General features: G+C 36.3%; 1 protein-coding gene across 9 annotated transcripts in view; it reads right to left on the bottom strand.

Moving 5' to 3' along the window:
- Positions 1–17,449, bottom strand: part of PRRC2B (proline rich coiled-coil 2B) — a 113,892-nt gene that overhangs the window by 24,203 nt on the left and 72,240 nt on the right. For all 9 annotated transcript variants that reach the window (XM_031954858.1, XM_031954861.1, XM_031954863.1 and 6 more), the window contains exons 7-15: positions 12,066–12,307; positions 11,533–11,654; positions 10,940–11,082; positions 10,381–10,471; positions 5,647–5,839; positions 4,261–4,576; positions 3,357–3,544; positions 1,079–1,289; positions 29–251 (exon numbers count right to left, since the gene is read on the bottom strand). In XM_031954858.1, coding sequence (XP_031810718.1) covers positions 29–251; positions 1,079–1,289; positions 3,357–3,544; positions 4,261–4,576; positions 5,647–5,839; positions 10,381–10,471; positions 10,940–11,082; positions 11,533–11,654; positions 12,066–12,307 — 1,729 coding nt within the window. The remainder of the gene's footprint in view (positions 1–28; positions 252–1,078; positions 1,290–3,356; positions 3,545–4,260; positions 4,577–5,646; positions 5,840–10,380; positions 10,472–10,939; positions 11,083–11,532; positions 11,655–12,065; positions 12,308–17,449) is intronic.

The raw sequence follows: 17,449 nt of genomic DNA, 5'->3' as shown, positions 1-17,449 counted from the left end.
AGGTCAGTGGCATCCCACAGCCTCTCACCTGACATGTACTCCTTCAACTGTCAAAGTTGGGTCATTTTGCTTTGGGTTTGGGAGAGAATACCCCTTGTTCTGAATTGTCACATAGCTCTCTTGGCCCCACACAGGAGCAGGCTCCATTGACGCAGTTTTCCTTTCCTGGACTGGGGGTGGACAGTTCTGTTCCTCAGAGTGACAGCCAGTCCCATTGATGGAGTCCTGTGGCATCATTGGTTTCATCATTCCTAAAGATAGCAAAGAACTGATAACTATAATCTTATTAAGAACTCCGCTGCACAGTAGGGACTGGTGCAATCTCTTTCTTCCTTAAGGAAAAAAAAGGAAGTGGATATGGAACCCTACCAGTTAACTGGAAAGAACAGTCAAGAAATAGAAAAATGGAAAAAGGAATGGGAATGCTGCCACTCATCAGTGACTGATCTACAAGGCTTATTATTCACAACAAATACCAGCAATACATCAGAGATAACTTTCAAAGAAATGAAATGGTTTTATGATGGAGAACTAAAAGGAGTCCAATATTAGGACTCTTTCACTGCTAAAGAGCTAAGAAAAGTGAATTAAGGTCCCAAAAGCCTGCCTCAGGTAAACGATAAGCTACTTTGGCATTTCCCAGGCTCTACTCTTACCTAGCCATCATCCACCACAAGATAAAAGGTTCTAGAAACTTGAAAGAGCCTTAAAAAGTCAAAAGGTTTCCTTAGCTTAGGGAAATTAGCAGGGAGAAGGGAAAGATGAGATTCCTCCCACACACACCTAAGAAGATCAAGATAAAATCACTGATAAAATACATTGACCAGTTTGGTTTATAGTCACTTAACTTTGGGGGAGCTGGAGTTTCTCACTAATCAGACTTGAGTCAGCCAAAACTATCTACCAAGGTCTACATTCTAAAAATGTACGTAAAAAAAAATTCTAAGAACTTAAACTTATCCTCCACATCCAAAAACTTATAGGTGAGCAAGGGGGAGAATATTACTTTTTTTAAATGATAAAAAGAATCTGGCCAGTTGACTAATCCTGGGTTAGATTACAACCAGAAAGCTCTTACCTGAAGGATGTAGAGCTGAAGGGTAAAAGTCAACAGGGGTTCGAGCTGGAGGTATTCGTGGATCCATGTAAGGGGGCATCATCATCCAACGGGGATCAAATCCTAGCATCTGAGGGTGATGTGGGTAAAAGGTGCGCTGAGGGTGGGAATGGGAAGGTGGAGGATAAACCTGCTGTTGCTGCTGCCAGTGCTGCAACTTGTACAGCTGTTCCTGATCAAGAAGGAAAATGAATTTGGTAAGGTACAAGATGTTGAGAACTGAAAGCACCCACCCACAAGCATGTTCTTCCATTGCTGATCAAATAGATGCCAAAGTTTTGAGAGAACAAGAACTAAACAAAGCAGTATCCCATATGGAACAGGAAAATAAAAGCAGGAAACCTCAGGAGTGCTAGCCTTCATGGCCATAATTGGCCACAATTTATATGGATGTAAAAACTTCCCAAAGTGAAAATTGCTTTAACAATTTTCATCATCATCAAACAATAAGCATGTTGCTGCAATACAACACAGCACAGTATTTATTCAAATGTCTAGAACTGAGCAGTATCCAATCTTTGAAAAGAATCAGTGTAAATTGAAAAATCAAGGGATTTGCCACAAAGAGAATTTATTTCTCCTTTATCCTATTTTGTTCCATAAGTCCAACAGTTAGTTGTTTATGTTGAAAAAAATCAAACTTGAATCATGCATATGTGATCCTTGCTAGTAGGACATGTTTGTTTTTTTTCCTCCTGATCTTCCTTTCCATCTTATCTTTTTATTTTATTTTTTATTAAAACTTTTTATTTACAAAACATATGCATGGGTACTTTTTTCAGCATTGACAATTGCAAAACCTTCTGTTCCAACTTTTCTCCTCTTTCCCCCCACCTCCTCCCCTAGATGGCAAGCAGTCCAATACATGTTAAATATGTTAAGATATATGTTAAATCCAATACATGTATACATATTTATAAAGTTATCTTGCTGCACAAGAAAAATCGGATCTAGAAAGAAAAAAAAAAACCTGAGAAGGAAAGCAAAAATGCAAGCAAACAATAACTGAAAGAGTGAAAATGTTATGTTGTGGTCCACACTCTGTTCCCATAGTCCTCTCTCTGGGTGTAGATAGCTCTCTTCATTACTGAATAATTGGAACTGGTTTGAATCATCTCATTATTGAAGAGCCATGTAGTAGGACATATGCTAATGCAACTTTATTCAACAAAACTTCCACACAACCCTCCCCAAATAAAAACAGAAAAAGCCACCTAAAATGCCTGCTAATATTGCATGAAGATACAGTAGATTCCATATGGAAAAGAAGGTTGCTGATGGTCAATATGCATAAATAGCACATCCCATAAATTCTCAAGAAATATAGTATATCTAAAGATCTTGGATGCTCTAGCAAAACCTATTTTTTAGGACAATCTGATAACTGGTTAATGCAATAATCATAACAGACATGATGACTGTTTTCCTTCTTTCAAAAATAGAAGCAAGACACGAGAACTCAGCAGAGGTCCTCATGTCCCAACCTCAAATGTCCTCGGAGAAGCTAAGCACACAGCTTGTTTACTGGAATTTTTCAGTTCATCTATTTATCATTTTCAGCCTAGTGCTGGTCCATCCCACCTTTCAGTTAAGGGGTAACTTGAGTCACTGTTAATAATGTGCTATTTAAATAAAGCTATACAAGATACCATAATGAGACCCCTTGCTTCATTAATTTACCTTATTAAATTTCCAATTTCAGAAAGTACACCAAAAAATTCAACAAGTTATCTGTTCCTATACAAAGTACAGGCATTAGGACTAGTCCTTTAGGGTCTAAAGCAGGGGTCCTCAAACCACAGCTGCGGGCCAGATGTAGCAGCTGAGGACGTTTATCTCCCTCACCCAGGGCTATGAAGTTTCTTTATTTAAAGGCCCACAAAACAAAGTTTTTGTTTTTACTCTAGTTTGGCCCTCCAACAGTCTGAAGGACAGTGAACTGGCCCCTATTTAAAAAGTTTGAGGACCCCTGGAAAGTATACTCTTTCATTTATATATGGATAACCAAGCACACTGTCTTTTAACTAAGGAGAAAACAGAAGAGATCAAATGTTTCAAATTTCATCCAAAAGTCTTCCTTATTTTTAGTAAGTAATAAGCATATTATGATCTATCACTGTCTCCATTTTAATTGCCCAACTCTTAAAATTACTGTTCAGCAAAGACAAAAGGAAAAGGAAATTGGAATTGCTGCTTTGTTTTGTTTTGGAAGATTCTTTTAAATGCTTACTCTCTTTACCTGTTGCTGCTGTTGTTGGCGCTGAAATCTAGGGGGAAGTGATTTTTGGTATTTGTTGAATTCTTGTGTAGGAGATGTGGATTCTCTGAGCTCTTCATCACTGCTGCTCTGAATCACAGCAGAAGGGATAGCTGACTCTTCTTCATTATAAGTGGCAGGAGATTCCTGAGCATGTAGCTCAGGTGTTGCTGCAGAGCAAAACATAGAAGAATTTATACTGTCACTTCACAAAAGCACTGAAAACGTGATGTCAGGCATCAACTTTCAATGTTCAAATTGTGCTATATATATACACATTGTTCTCTCTTTTTAGCTAAAATCATTAAGAGAAAAATTTTATGATATGTGACTTTAATAAATTATAAAGAATTTAACTATACAAGAATATTCACATAATTTTTCAGCTTTTAAATTCAGGACTGAACAAAACTCATTTGGCCCCTAAAATGTCTTTTCCTTTGCCCCAGCTATAGACAGTTATTGCTAAGGAATAATCCTCTTTCAAATATAAAGTATTTGCTATCAAAGTCAAATGACACAATAAGAAAATTCCTGGCCTGGCCAGAGCAGTAGCATCAAATCTAAGAGCAAGTGTCAATTTCTCCCATCTCTACTAATAAAACTACTTAACCATAAGTCAGTTTAATTATCAGGGTAATAGTTTTTCCAATTAAAAAAAAAAAAACACACACACACATCGGAAAGTAAGCTTTGGCCTACAAAACTTCACCCAAACTTTGATGAAAAAATATTGTGAAACAAAGATATTGCTTATAATATGCTCCAAGGTCATCAGAGATTGTTGCTATGTAATTATAAAAAAATTTTACATTTACCAACTCCATGGAATTACCTGATGAGTGATGAAGCTGTTGGAGTTACATAGCTGAGGAACAGTTCATACCTTTGTGGAAAGCGTGGCCATTCTCCTGCGGGGAACTTTTCTCCGGGGCGGGGGATCGGGGGGCTTCAGTGTCTGGGTGTTTCTGTGCCTCACTGGCCTTTTGGGCTTGCTTGCACTTCTGATCTAACTGTTTGAGCTTGGCAGCACAGGCAGCCAATCTCTCCTCCCGAGCCCGACGCTCCTCTTCCTCTCGGCGTCTTCGAGCTCTCTCCACAGCCTCAGAGATTTCCGAGGGGACAAACTTTTGTCGTGGGGGCAGCTTATCTTCCTTGTCTTCCACAGACTGCTGCCGGAGCGTGTTATTCATTGAAGGCTTCTGTCAAAACAAGAGAGCCTATGATGAAATACTACTTCAAAAAACAACAGAAGTCACAAGTCTTAGCCCCACAAAAGTGGAGCTTATGCCTCCCAATTCACTTTCTGGAGCAAAAAGAACCACGGGTGACAAATCTAGACACTACAAAGCTTAGACTACTAGAGCACAGAGCCAAGGTTCCATTCCTTCACCATTCTTTAGGCACCAAAACTACTCAATTCCTATAGCCTTTTACAAATGGATAATCCTCCAAGTTTACAACTCCACAATTAAACTATAAAATTCATTTTCATTATACAAAAATTAAACTGATTCCTACTCTATCAAAAGAAACTGCAACCTTAATCAAACGATAATAGCTACTTTGACTCTGAAGATAAAATAGGAAAATCTGAGGATTTCTCTCTGAAGATGTTAGAGTGCAAATGGGTTACAAAGTTTGGTTGGTGAAGAGCAATTTCTTGGCCTATCAGTGCTCAAATACAAACAAAAAATGGCTATTATTTTATAAATTCTGACAATACCTGGACTAAGCTATTCATCACATCATAAGTTTGGCAAGAAGTATTAATTAGCTAGAAGATAATAGTATAATACTCATTCAATTTAATCTCCAAAATCAGGATGATACCTAACTCAGAGATATATGGAAGTAATTATTATTCACAAAATACAAAAATTAATTCAAGCAGGCTACTGTAAGATGATTACATATAAGCCTTCTCTTATATTTCTTATTACTTAAATTGTTAACGAGCCACTCACGTGAAACTAATAAAACATAATCAAATCTAGAATTATACATGAGAGAACAAAACACAATTATAAAAATATTTAAAATAGAATTCTTTGAAATAACTAGTTCCAAATGACATCAAAAATAATACAATTTGTGTACTTTTTAGGGACATATCTATAGAATTTAGTGGAAATAAAACTATATCTTCTGATTAATTAAATGTTCTATGGTTTATCTATGGTTCAACTATGAATCTTGTTCTTATTAATGGAGATGTATATATTTTCTTACTTGAATAGTAAGACACAGATCTCATAAGCATACAATCTACCTGATAATCAGGAGTTGGGGTCCAACTATTCAGCTTCCTAGAAGGTGGTTGAGGCTCTAGCACCTTACGGATGGCCCGAGATATGCCCATAGATTCACTCCAGTTTTTTCCTTCATCCAGGGTATGCTTGGCATCAGCACTGTCTGCAGAACTCAGTGACAACTGCCGCTGTCTCCTTGGATCCCAATTGTTCCTATAACAAAATTCCTTTTAAGATTAATTCTTTCAATCATTTTAAACAAATTCTGGTCCTTCTAACCAACTTCATCTGAGAAGTCCAACAAATCCCTACAAAGTCACTAACATCACTAGGTCATAATGAAGGAAAAAAAGCTAAAATCTAGTGGGAGTAAAGATTACTCACAACTAATTAGACTTTCACTTAAAATCCATAGAAGTCATCATCAATCAGAGAATTTAGAGTTAGAAAGGACCTTAGGGCTCAAATCTAATTTCTTTATTTTAAAGATGAGGAAACAGTTTTGGAGAGGTAAACTGACGTGTCCAAAATTATAAAGATAACAAATGGAAGAGCTATGATTCAAATAAGGTCCTCTGACTCAAAATCCAGTATTCTTTTCACTATAACAGCATATTTTCTAGTTGAAGACAGTTTGCTATGGATCTAAAAATCAGTCTAAATATGCATAAACAGGTAATTGTTTTCTTCTGCAGATTTTAAGTTAAACACAAAAGAATAATAGAATGTCATTTTAGGGCAGAGGATGACAACTCTGATGTAACCAAACTAGATTAAAATGTAATCAACAAGACAGCCTTCAGGATTAAATTTCTACTTCAATCTGATATCACAATTAGATTTTGATTTCCAATCTCAATACATGATTCACCTAAGTCTATAGAAAGGTATCAGAATTTTTAAAGGGCTTAAAAACAAGGGAGTGATCCACGACAATTTTAAAGCATTCTAGAGGGATAACTGAAGAATTCTGAGTACAGGGTTTCTTTTTTCTTTAGTTTTCTTGTCTCTATTTCCCCCTTTTCCCCCTCAATCCCACAACATAGCTGATGTGGAAATGTTTTGTAGGATTTCATATGTATAATAGGTATAATATATCTTGACTTCACAATGGGTGGAGAAAGGGTTGGAGGGAGAAGAGGATGCTGAGAATTTGGAATTGAAAATAAATTTTTCTTAAAAAGGAAAAAAGAGGGAGTTAGAAGAAAAATGAGGACTTTGTTTCCAAGACAGGCTTGAGATTATTAAAAGAACTGGAAAATTTTCCCCAAAGATGTGATGTGGGGGAACTTTGCTACTAATAATCCAGCCCATACTCCTGCTTCCCCCTTCCCTCTTCATGTTTTTCCTTTCTGATCAGGGACCCAATTCAAAACTGCAGTGCCTATTTCACATATCGGTTGTGTGACAAAAACTACTTCTTGTGTCATAGATAATAAACACTCTAAATCCACTTAGTGATTCCTATGTGCATAGTTAGGCCAAAATCTTGGGTCCCTGTTTAAGAAGTTCAACATGTTCTGAGTTTGATGTAATCAATGCAGTGTCACTCATAAACAGAATTACCTTAAGAGACTTGATACTATAAGGAGGGGATTCTTCAACCAAGACACTCTGAAGAACCCAGTCTATGTTCAACTCTGTTAAATACTCAACAATCATTTTTTTGCTTCAATTGACATTAACAATTGAGGAAGTTTGCCATTTTTCATGATTTTGTCTTCTTTTTTGTATGATAACATTTTGTATGACTTTGATATGCATGGGAGACATGCATATCATATCTTGTGTTTAAAACACCTTTAAGGTAATGGTTTTTGTTGATCAAATCACATAAACATAAGTCAATAAACAGTAAGTACTGTTTATTCTTTATAGTTTAATCAGTACTCTGTGCTCAATTCTCCTAAAAATTTTGATTAGAAAGTAGGCAGATGAGTCAGTACTTATTTTCTCATTCTGGTTTTCTTTAATAACAATGAAATCTTAAATAAATATTCTTCCCTCCCACACCTTGTGTATTTTCTCAAAGCCTTTCAATTGTATAACCTGTGCATATAAATATATTTCCAGTCCCTCCAGTGGCTGATCTAAGACTAAAATATCATTTAATTCAACCAACTTTTATTAAAAGTAGTCTACTAAATGTAAAAGTACTAAGAAGAGAAAAACCCCTGTCCTAGCCTTCTGTGTTAGTGAGGGAACCTAATTTGTACATGATTAAGTCACTATAAAGAAAATACTAAAAAATTAGGGGAAAAGGAAGGAAGGGGAGGAGAGAATATAAATAGGAAGAGATAACACACCAATCATTATATCACTGGGAAACCATTATTTGTTGTATGATTAAATCAATGCTAAACTAGATTTAAACATTGTCTCCTCAATTCCACTTAGTACCTTTTTTCAAGTTCTGGCCCATAACATTTCCTAGAAGGATCGATCAATCATACCGAACCATCCTAAATTAGATAATTATTGTCTCTATCAACTCTAATGAGTTAACAGTTTGTAAGGATTCCAACATAACACTGATAACTAACTTGAAAAGGGGAAAAAATTTATACCGTGCCAAAGCATGGAAAAAGATGTGATGCATGGGAACTATAATACTTAAGAATCTAGTTAGACTAAAAAACGATGGGGTGAAATAATAAAATAATACTGGAAACATAAGTGGGAACCTGATTTTGGAGAACTTTCAATGCCAAGCTGAGGATGTTATATTTTATTCCAAGAGCAACAAAAATCTGAGTAGATTCCACTGCACTAGGTAGTGCAGTGGAAGAAGCGCCAAGCCTAAAGTCAGAAAGAACATAATTCAAATTCAGCCTCATATATTTATTAACTATGTGACTCTGAGCAAGTCATTTAACTCTGCCTCAGTTTCCTTATCTATAAAATGAGCTGAGGAAAAAAAAAAGACAAATCAACCCAATGTCTTTGCCTAGAAAACCCCAATGGAATCAAAAAAGATTCAAACAACTGAGCAATAACAATAAGAGTTTTTGAGTAAAAAAGTGATGCTGTCAAATTTCTTGTCTTAGGAATACCTATCTGGCAACTGTGTGAAGAATGGAAAGGGGAGTCTAAAAAGCTATCAACCATCTTGTCCAGAAAAGAAACCCAAAGACCCTGAACAAGTGTTAAGGCTGTATAACAAGGGAGATTAATGATGAATGAAAGCAGTATTTGTGAAGGTAAAGCAACAAGATATCGAATGATTAGACTGGAAAAGGGTTGAGAAAAGAGGAAAAAGAAACTGATAATCACCTCTTACTGGGAAGACAACATAAAAACAATTATGCGCTAACAAAATATACATAGTCAAACTGAAGGAAATATCAAGAGAGGAAAGGCACCAGCATTGAGGTGGGGGCGAAGGGAATACAAAAACAGGTTCTTGCAGCAGGTGGAACTTTAGTTGATACTTGAAGAAAATCAAAAGTAGAGATAGATGAGGACCAAGAGTTGTCCAGAATTGGGGAAAAGCAAATGAAAATACCCAATGCTAGGAGAGCAGTGTAGGACAGCAAAGAAACTAGTGTCATTCCACAGCAGACTACACAGAGGGAAGCAAGGTAAAAGAAGACTAAAACGACAGAAGGGAGCCAGTATAGGGAGGGCTTTGAACTCCAATGCCAAAAAAAAAAAAAAGCCTAAAAATACTAATCCTAATGGTAGACTGGAAATGTACAATATGGTCAGATCTACTTTAAGAAGATCAATATGACAGCAGAGTGAACGATGGATTATTGTGGGGAAGAGACTTGAGGAAAAATCACCAATGAATAAATTACTGCAATAGTTCAGGTGTGACGTGATAACAGTCTATATTAGCATGATAGCACAATGGACTGGGGATTAGATAAGAATGAAGAGTCAAAGATGACCCCTAAGGTTTCTACCCTGGCGATTGAGTATGGTGGTGACTTCAACAATAAGATGGAATTTATTTAGACGAGGACTGGGGAGAAAGACAGTAAATTTGGTTTTAATTTATAGTAAACAGACAGTAAATTTATAGGATATATAGTTTTCATCTCTGTCATCATATTTTTACAATTTTATTCTTAAGTATGGGTTGTCTTTGCTCAGTTGGGCCTTTCGCAATAAATTTTTTTTTCTCCCTTTACTGCTTTCTCACTGTTTTATGGGACAACAGTACTCATCATCTGCTATCCTTCTCTTTAGATCTTGTAAGTGAATTTCAATATCCTAATACAACATTGCCTTTGGCTCTCCACATGGCAAGGACATTGAGTATTTCTACATGAGGAAGTTTCGTGACCTTTTGGTGTTCTTACTGATATCCTTTCCTCTATACATTTTCTAAGAAGAACCTATAAACTATTCTTTCACTTAGTTGCTTCTTCCTTTTTTCTTCTGATTTTGTTTCCTTTTAAAATGTCAAGACTGGCCATTTTGAATCTATATGTTTCACTGGCTGCTGCAACCAAAGAATTCAATTCTAATGTTAATGACCTTCACCATACTTATACAGGTTGGTTCTCAAAAAGCAAAACATGGGAGTGTTGCTAGGACTCCTGAAGTCTTTCCAAAATAAAAGAATCTGCCAGAATTTATGATTTAGTGATAGCCTTCAAAAACCTTCCATGCCATGATGAGGCATTACACTAGGATTTATAGGATAAATCTATAACTATAGAGAAACTACAGGATAATTTATTTTAAATATCCTCAAGGCTGGACAGTTGCTATTAGAGAAACCAAGCCAAACAGAGACTTCTTACCACTTCTGCCTTCCATCCTTAAGAGCCTCTTCCTCTTCCTCATCTTCACTAAATTTCAGTTTCTCTGAGTAATCTACTTCATCATGAAGTCCTACAGCAACAGGAGGACCAAGGAAGAAACAACACAAGAAGAGAAATTCAGCATCTTTCCAATGTGGTGGGGGAACAAAAGGCTAGCCTTCCAAATCAGTTGCTAAGCCAAAGCATAAAAAAGAACCCCCCAGTATTACAGATAAAGTCACATTCTGAAATTTCCCATTACTCTGAAACGCAAAACCCAGTCTACCCCATACACAAAAAGAAGCCCACCTAACTTCAAAAAATATCATGAAAGACAACTGCACAAAAAGAAACCCCAGTTCTGTTGCAATAAAATGTAAACTCTCAAAGCCACTCTATCCCTTTCCCCTTCACTTCCAAGCCAAGGGGGAAAACATGCCAAAAGGTATACAAAAATTCAGTAACCCTATCAAGAACACAGAGAATACATGTGATTTACTATTATTCCTACCTTTTCAAGCAGTCATTTGAAAACCAATCAAGCAATCAAAGTTCATACCTGCCCAACCATCATCTGCATCAGTATCAAGTTCATCAAGCCCTTTGAGGTTTTCAGCATTGATAATGGTGGGTCGTGGAGCCCGTTCCCCTAGCTGTCTTATAGGGCGTATTGGGCGGGACATTCCCATTCTGTTTTCTTTCCTATTGGAAAGGAGAAGAAGATATTGTAGAAGAATGATGATAGTGTATAATCCAGTCACACAGACTGGAGAAAAATAAACGATATTCAGTTTTCTTCCTTCTGTTTTAATTCCCCATTCTCAAGGGTATATACAATACTTAAAATCCCTGCCTGTATCCCTCCTTTAACTTATTTTCATGTAATAGCAAGAAAGGCCTTTATTTCATAAATGAATATACGGTCCGTCCATCATTCATTGCGCCTGGCATCCTGAGGAAACATGTAGCTTTGAAACAACTTATCCAATGCCTTATAATTAAAACTCAGTGTCCTTTGTCCATTATACATTAGCATATCAAAACTCAATATAACCCAATTGGTTTTCAATCTTTAAACTGTCTATATTCATTACACTCTTAAATAAAACTACATTTGCCTTATGTTTCCACACATCAAATATGGTATCTTACCCATCTTGGTCATTCATCTGGTATTGTCTAAAAGGAACTCGAGGTTCTAGGCGTAGTTGAGGAAGAGGAAAAGACCCTCGTTCCACTGTACCCTGGGTCTCTGGTGATTGCTGTGAACACATCTGAAACACAATATTGGTAAACAGGTTTTCAAATAATTATACAAAATAGATGATTCTTGTCAAATCTGACTTGCCTAGAAAAAAACAATTAAGGAAGACAACAGTAGGGTATCCTTAGCTTTTCTAATTAATCATCCCCAAACTGTACTATCCCCCACCCCTTCATTTCTTTCCTGCAGCAAGTTTAAAAAATAGGAATGAGACTGTCTTGGGGAATACCAACTTTTTTAATACTGAAAAACCAGTGCTGAAATATTTAAATAGTAGGAAAATGCAAAAGGGTGGAAACCTTTAAAATTATACATCTGGATAGAAGGCTTTGGATAATGTGCAAAAGAGTCAGCCATCTGAGCTAAGGTCTGCTGGACACAATCCAACTTCCAAGAAAAATTTTACACACTTAGGACTTACAAAAGCAGGAAGCATGTCATGGTATGTAGGTGGGTGGTATACATTTCCCATGAACTGTGAAGCCCCTTTTCGGACAGGCTGAGCCGGGCGGAGAGAAGGCTCCTTAGAATCGCTGGTACATGTCGAGGAGGGGGCTCCATCTCCTGTACTCGAGTTCTTGCTGCCCGGCTCAGTCGGGGAGGCGGTCAGAGATGTGGCAGAGGTTATGTTCCGCCCACCGCCCTCCCTCCAGCTCGTCACATCTGGAAATTAAAAGGGGCAAAAAAGGAGGGAGGGGGAAGGAGCGGTATGAGGTTATGAAGGTCAAAGGGACCCCCTCTTTCATAAAAAAAAAAAAAAAATATATATATATATATGTATAAATTGAGGAATCAAGCTGAATTGGGTCAAGCAGATATCTATCACAAGAGTATGAATAAATGGGACTCTAAAAGGCATTTCAGCTGGCAACAGAAAATGAGAAATACTGCCAAATGTTAGGGTCCTGGTCCAAACATATAGAGCAGCATAGGCCCATAGAACTAGCCCTCCAAATAAATTAAAGCAGGTATAAAAACAAATTTGTCTCCAGTCAGAAGTAATTGAAATTTTTTAAAAGAGGTAAACAGCATTTCACTATATGATTTTGCTAACACACTGCTACCAAATAGCATCATTTCATTTTGCATTAAGAGCTACTGGGAAACAAGAGTTACAGGTTAAAAATCAATTGAATCAAGCTAAAATATATTTTTTTTCTTTAATAATAACTTTTAATTTTTCAAAATACATGCCAAGATAGTTTCCAACATTCATCCTAAAAGAATTCTTCTTAAATAACTCTTAATCAAAGGGCACCAAAACATAAAAGTTTACTGAAATGTGTTCCTGAAATGTAGAATTTCTCATATCTTAACCAATTCTATAAATATTTTGGTATTTAAAGCTAGAGTGAACCTCAGAGATCATCTAGTCTAATAATCATATTTTATAAGAATCTGAGACCTCAGGGCAGCTAGGTGGCGCAGTGGCTACAGCATCAGCCTTGATGTGAAGGGGATCTGAGTTCAAATCTGCCCTTAGACACCTAACCCTTAATAGCTATGTGACCCTGGGCAAGTCACTTAACTCCAATTGCCTCAGCCAAAAAAAAAAAAAAAGAAAAAAGAAAAGAATCTGAGACTTAAACTACTTGTCCAAGGACAAAGAGGTGTTAGTAGATAGAAGTCTACCTCAGATTCTCTGGTTCCAAGTGATTAACTCTTGCCCATCAACCCCCAATAAATACTTGGTCTGAAACAGAAGCTCTAAAGAGTCTACATATCTTCTGAGAATATTTATACAATCTCTAGGGAAAAAAACCTAAGCCTTGATCATATACTCTAAACTTCTAATTCACAGGAATCTACTTTACTGGGAACCAAAGTCAGCTAGAGGAACAATGGCGGCAACCCCAGGCCTGGAGGTAGGAAAAGCTGCATTCAGACCTGGTATCAAGTTCTTCAGGGCTGGGAGACCTTGGGCAAATCATTGACCCTCTGAATGCTTCATTTTCCTCAACTGTAAAGTGGGAATAATACCATCTACCTCTAAAAACTATGGTAAGTCGCAGATAGTATTTGTAAATGTGCTTAGCACAATTCCTGGCACATGTGAGGGGCCATCTAAGTACCTACTCCCTCCCACACCCCCTGCTCTATTTTACAACAATCAAAAAATCAATTTTTTAAAACCCTGCTGTATTCCAGGCACTGTGGTAAATGCTAGAGAAAAAAAATACAAAAATGAGATAAATTGTTCATAAGGAGCTTACAATCTACATATCAGTCAATTATTCATTCAGTTTCAGAATTATTAAATTTGTAACCTCACAAAGTAAACCATTCATTTTGGTGCAGAGCTCTAGTTTTCGGAAAATTCTATTAAAGTTTCAATCTGCCTCTCTTTTAACATTACCATCACTGATCCTTGTTCTGTCCTTTTAAGTTATAATTCAATTTCTTTTCCAACCAACAGTCCTGCCATTTAAAATTGGCTGTCATGTTCCCAATAAGCTCTGTTCATAACAATGGCTATAATTCTTAACCAAACAAAGAATAGAAGTAAATATTCTTTAAGAGGTTAATTTTGAATCTATAAAATTAAAAAGCTTTTATACTAACAAAACAAATTACTGAACAAAACAAGACAAATTACTGAAGAAAGAGGAAAACCTTCATATCAAAAATGAAAATGAAATCAGGTGTAAGTCCAAAACTGAAATTACATAAAAAGTTACAGAATTGTTCATACCTTCTATGTTACCTACCCTGCTGAGCATAATAGTCTAAGAATATAAAAAACAAAAAGGTCATACATATACCAAAATATGCATAAGAGACTTTTTATAGTAGCAGAAAATTAGAACCAAAGCTGTTACTAATCAATTTGGAAATGGCTGAAGAAAGTGTGTTATGTGAAAATAATGGTTTATTACCATTACATTGAATTCCCAATCCCTATATTTATGCACACCTGCATTTTTGATTTCCTTCACAAGCTAATTGTACAATATTTCAGAGTCTGATTCTTTTTCTACAGCAAAATAACGTTTTGGTAGGGTATACTTATTGTGTATCTAATTTATATTTTAATATATTTAACATCTACTGGTCATCCTGCCATCTAGGGGAGGGGGTGGGGGTGGAAGAGGTGAAAAATTGGAACAAGAGGTTTGGCAATTGTTAATGCTGTAAAGTTACCCATGTATATATCCTGTAAATAAAAGGCTATTAAATTAAAAAAAAAAAAAAAAAAGAAAAGAATGGTTTATTGTACCTTAAGAAATGATGACTGTAAGAATTATGAAAAAGATAAGATTTTTTATGAGTTACGCAGAAGAAAGAAAACAGAATCAATAAAACCTTTTATCATGGCCCATATATTTCTGAGCACTATGTAAGGCACTGGGGTTACAAAGAAAAACATGAAAATTCCATAATGAATTTCTAATAGGAGACACCTTATTCATATATAGGCAACTAACTGTAAAACATACAAAGCAACAGGAAGGCACTAAAAGAATGACAAAGACAAAGAAAGGCTTTTTATAGAGGGCGATGCTTGTGCCGTCTCAAAGTCAAGTATTCTAAAAAGTAGAAGTCAGGAAGCAGATCGGTCTAGAAACAGGGACTAACACATGCAAAGGCATGGAGATAGGAAATATGAGTATCCTCTGTAGAGATTAGCAAGCAGGCTAATAGGGCTAGAACCCGATGTGGGGAGAAGCAATAGGTAGGACTGGATCACATTGTGAAGAACTTGAAATAACAGTTTATATTTGATCAGAAAGGTGACAGGAAGCTGATCAATCACTAAGTATGTATTAAGCACTTTCTATCTGCCAGGAACTACACTAAAGCCTCAAAACCTTCAGTTACCGAATGAGGAGATAAGAGGGTCAGAAGAACACTTTGGGAAAATCACTTTGGCAGCCACATAGAAAATGGATTGAAATAGAAAGAGGGATGAGGCAAGGGACATCAATGAACTATGGTAACAGTGCAACCAAGAGATAATGAGGGTCTATGCTAAGATGGTAGCTATGGCAGGGAAGAAAAGGAAAATCATAGGAGAGTTGTTAAAGTAATAGAAATGTCTAGACAGTTCCGATTGCTTTGATACGTGGATAAAGGAGAGTAAGGAATCAAAGATAACACTTGCAAATTCAAGTGAAAAGAAAGATGATGGTAATATTAATAATAATAGGAATAGACAGTAATAGGGAAATTCACAAGAAATATGGATTTTAGAGAAAGAATGATAAGTTTCATATTTCCATTCTGATCATGTTGAGTTTGAAGTGCCTGTGGTATATCCAGTTTGAAATGTTCTATAGGATGTTATTTAGTAATGTAAATTTAGTTCTCAAGAGCTAATTAGGGTAGGTTCTAGAATTGGAGAGAACTAAAAGAACAGTATATTTTTGGATTATTACTTTTTAAAAAAGGGAAAAAAATTACACTAAAAGAGAAAAGAATTCAGATTAGTAAAATGACTGGTCTTGTTTCCAGGGGACTAGAAGTAGGTTTCCTTCTTATGGATGAAGGCAGGAGTCTACAAAGTACAGAATTAACTTTGTGTTTTAATCTTTATTAAGGGAACAGAGGAAGAATGATTAGAAAGTGACAGTGAGATATAAAAAAAAAAAATCAACAAAACAAATTTTAAAATCTTTATATTAATGCAAAATAAAACTACATAACATATTTTTGGCAGCCAGGCCACACTGTTGATTCCTACAGTCTTTTAAGAGTCAGTCATTAGCCACAGCTAAGTCAGTACTACCTGAACTTCAGCCTGGTACATTGTAAGCTCATAACAGTAATATTAATAACCACACAACCAAATTGTCATGGCATGCACTGCTTCCTATACAGTATAAGTATACATATGCCTCAGGTATAGTTACCATCACTGATTCATGGTCTTGCTGAAAGTTTGCCAGAGAGATATAGTTGAGATTACTGCAGATAGAGATAGTATCAATTCATCCTCTATTCAATTAGTAAGAAAATCCAAGGAATTAGAAAAATTTGAGAACTGGAAGGGACCTCACAGATCTTCTAATTCAATACTTATTTCATAAGTGAGAAAACAGACTTGAGAACCCAACGTTACAAAATTAGTTAAAAGGCAGAAGTGAGATTCAAATTCAAACTTCTACTTACTCAGTCTAGAAATTCCCCAGTTTAACTATACAGTTCAAACACCTGATTCAAAGTGAAGGCAATTCTATCACACCTCAAAGCCAGGAGAGGGAAGGAGTGGGAAATGGAACTGAACTAGTACATGAGAGTAAAAGCAGCTTAACCACTTAAACTGGCAAATGAATAAGCCACTTTAGAATCTTTGAATTAAATCCTAAAAAAAAAAAAAAATAGGTGCTTATAATTTTAGGTCTTCTGTCTAAAACAGGAAGAAAATGATATGCCATGTGGCCCTTTGTCATATTTTCCCAATCCCCTGGTGAGAACATAAAAAACCAAAACTGAGAGACGTCAACCTTAACTGTAAGGGAAATAGTAGCACAGACCATTACTAGGATCAGTAACCCAATCAACTGGCTCTTTGTCTATCAAAAGCATGACTACAAAGAAATTAACATTTGTCTGCCAGAAAGAGCATGTAATTCTAGGTATTCCATTAGCTTCTTTGAACTAATATTCCTCCTCTGTCCCTAAAATGACAGAAGAGAAGCAACTAGCCAGGGATGACAGAATCCAGTAAAAGCCATAGGCTCACCACAGGTACCTGGGGACCCTTTGGGCTTTGGCCACTGGAGAGAAACTTGCACAGGGAAGAAAGCCATAATGAAGAAAAACCACTGCTGCTTTAATGAGTGGTCAGATACAGGGAATCTTAAT

Source organism: Sarcophilus harrisii, chromosome 2, assembly GCF_902635505.1.
Source record: "Sarcophilus harrisii chromosome 2, mSarHar1.11, whole genome shotgun sequence".
Taxonomy (NCBI): Eukaryota; Metazoa; Chordata; class Mammalia; order Dasyuromorphia; family Dasyuridae; genus Sarcophilus; species Sarcophilus harrisii.
The sequence above is the reverse complement of the archived record's forward strand: the minus strand, read 5'-3'. Positions and strand labels throughout refer to the sequence as shown.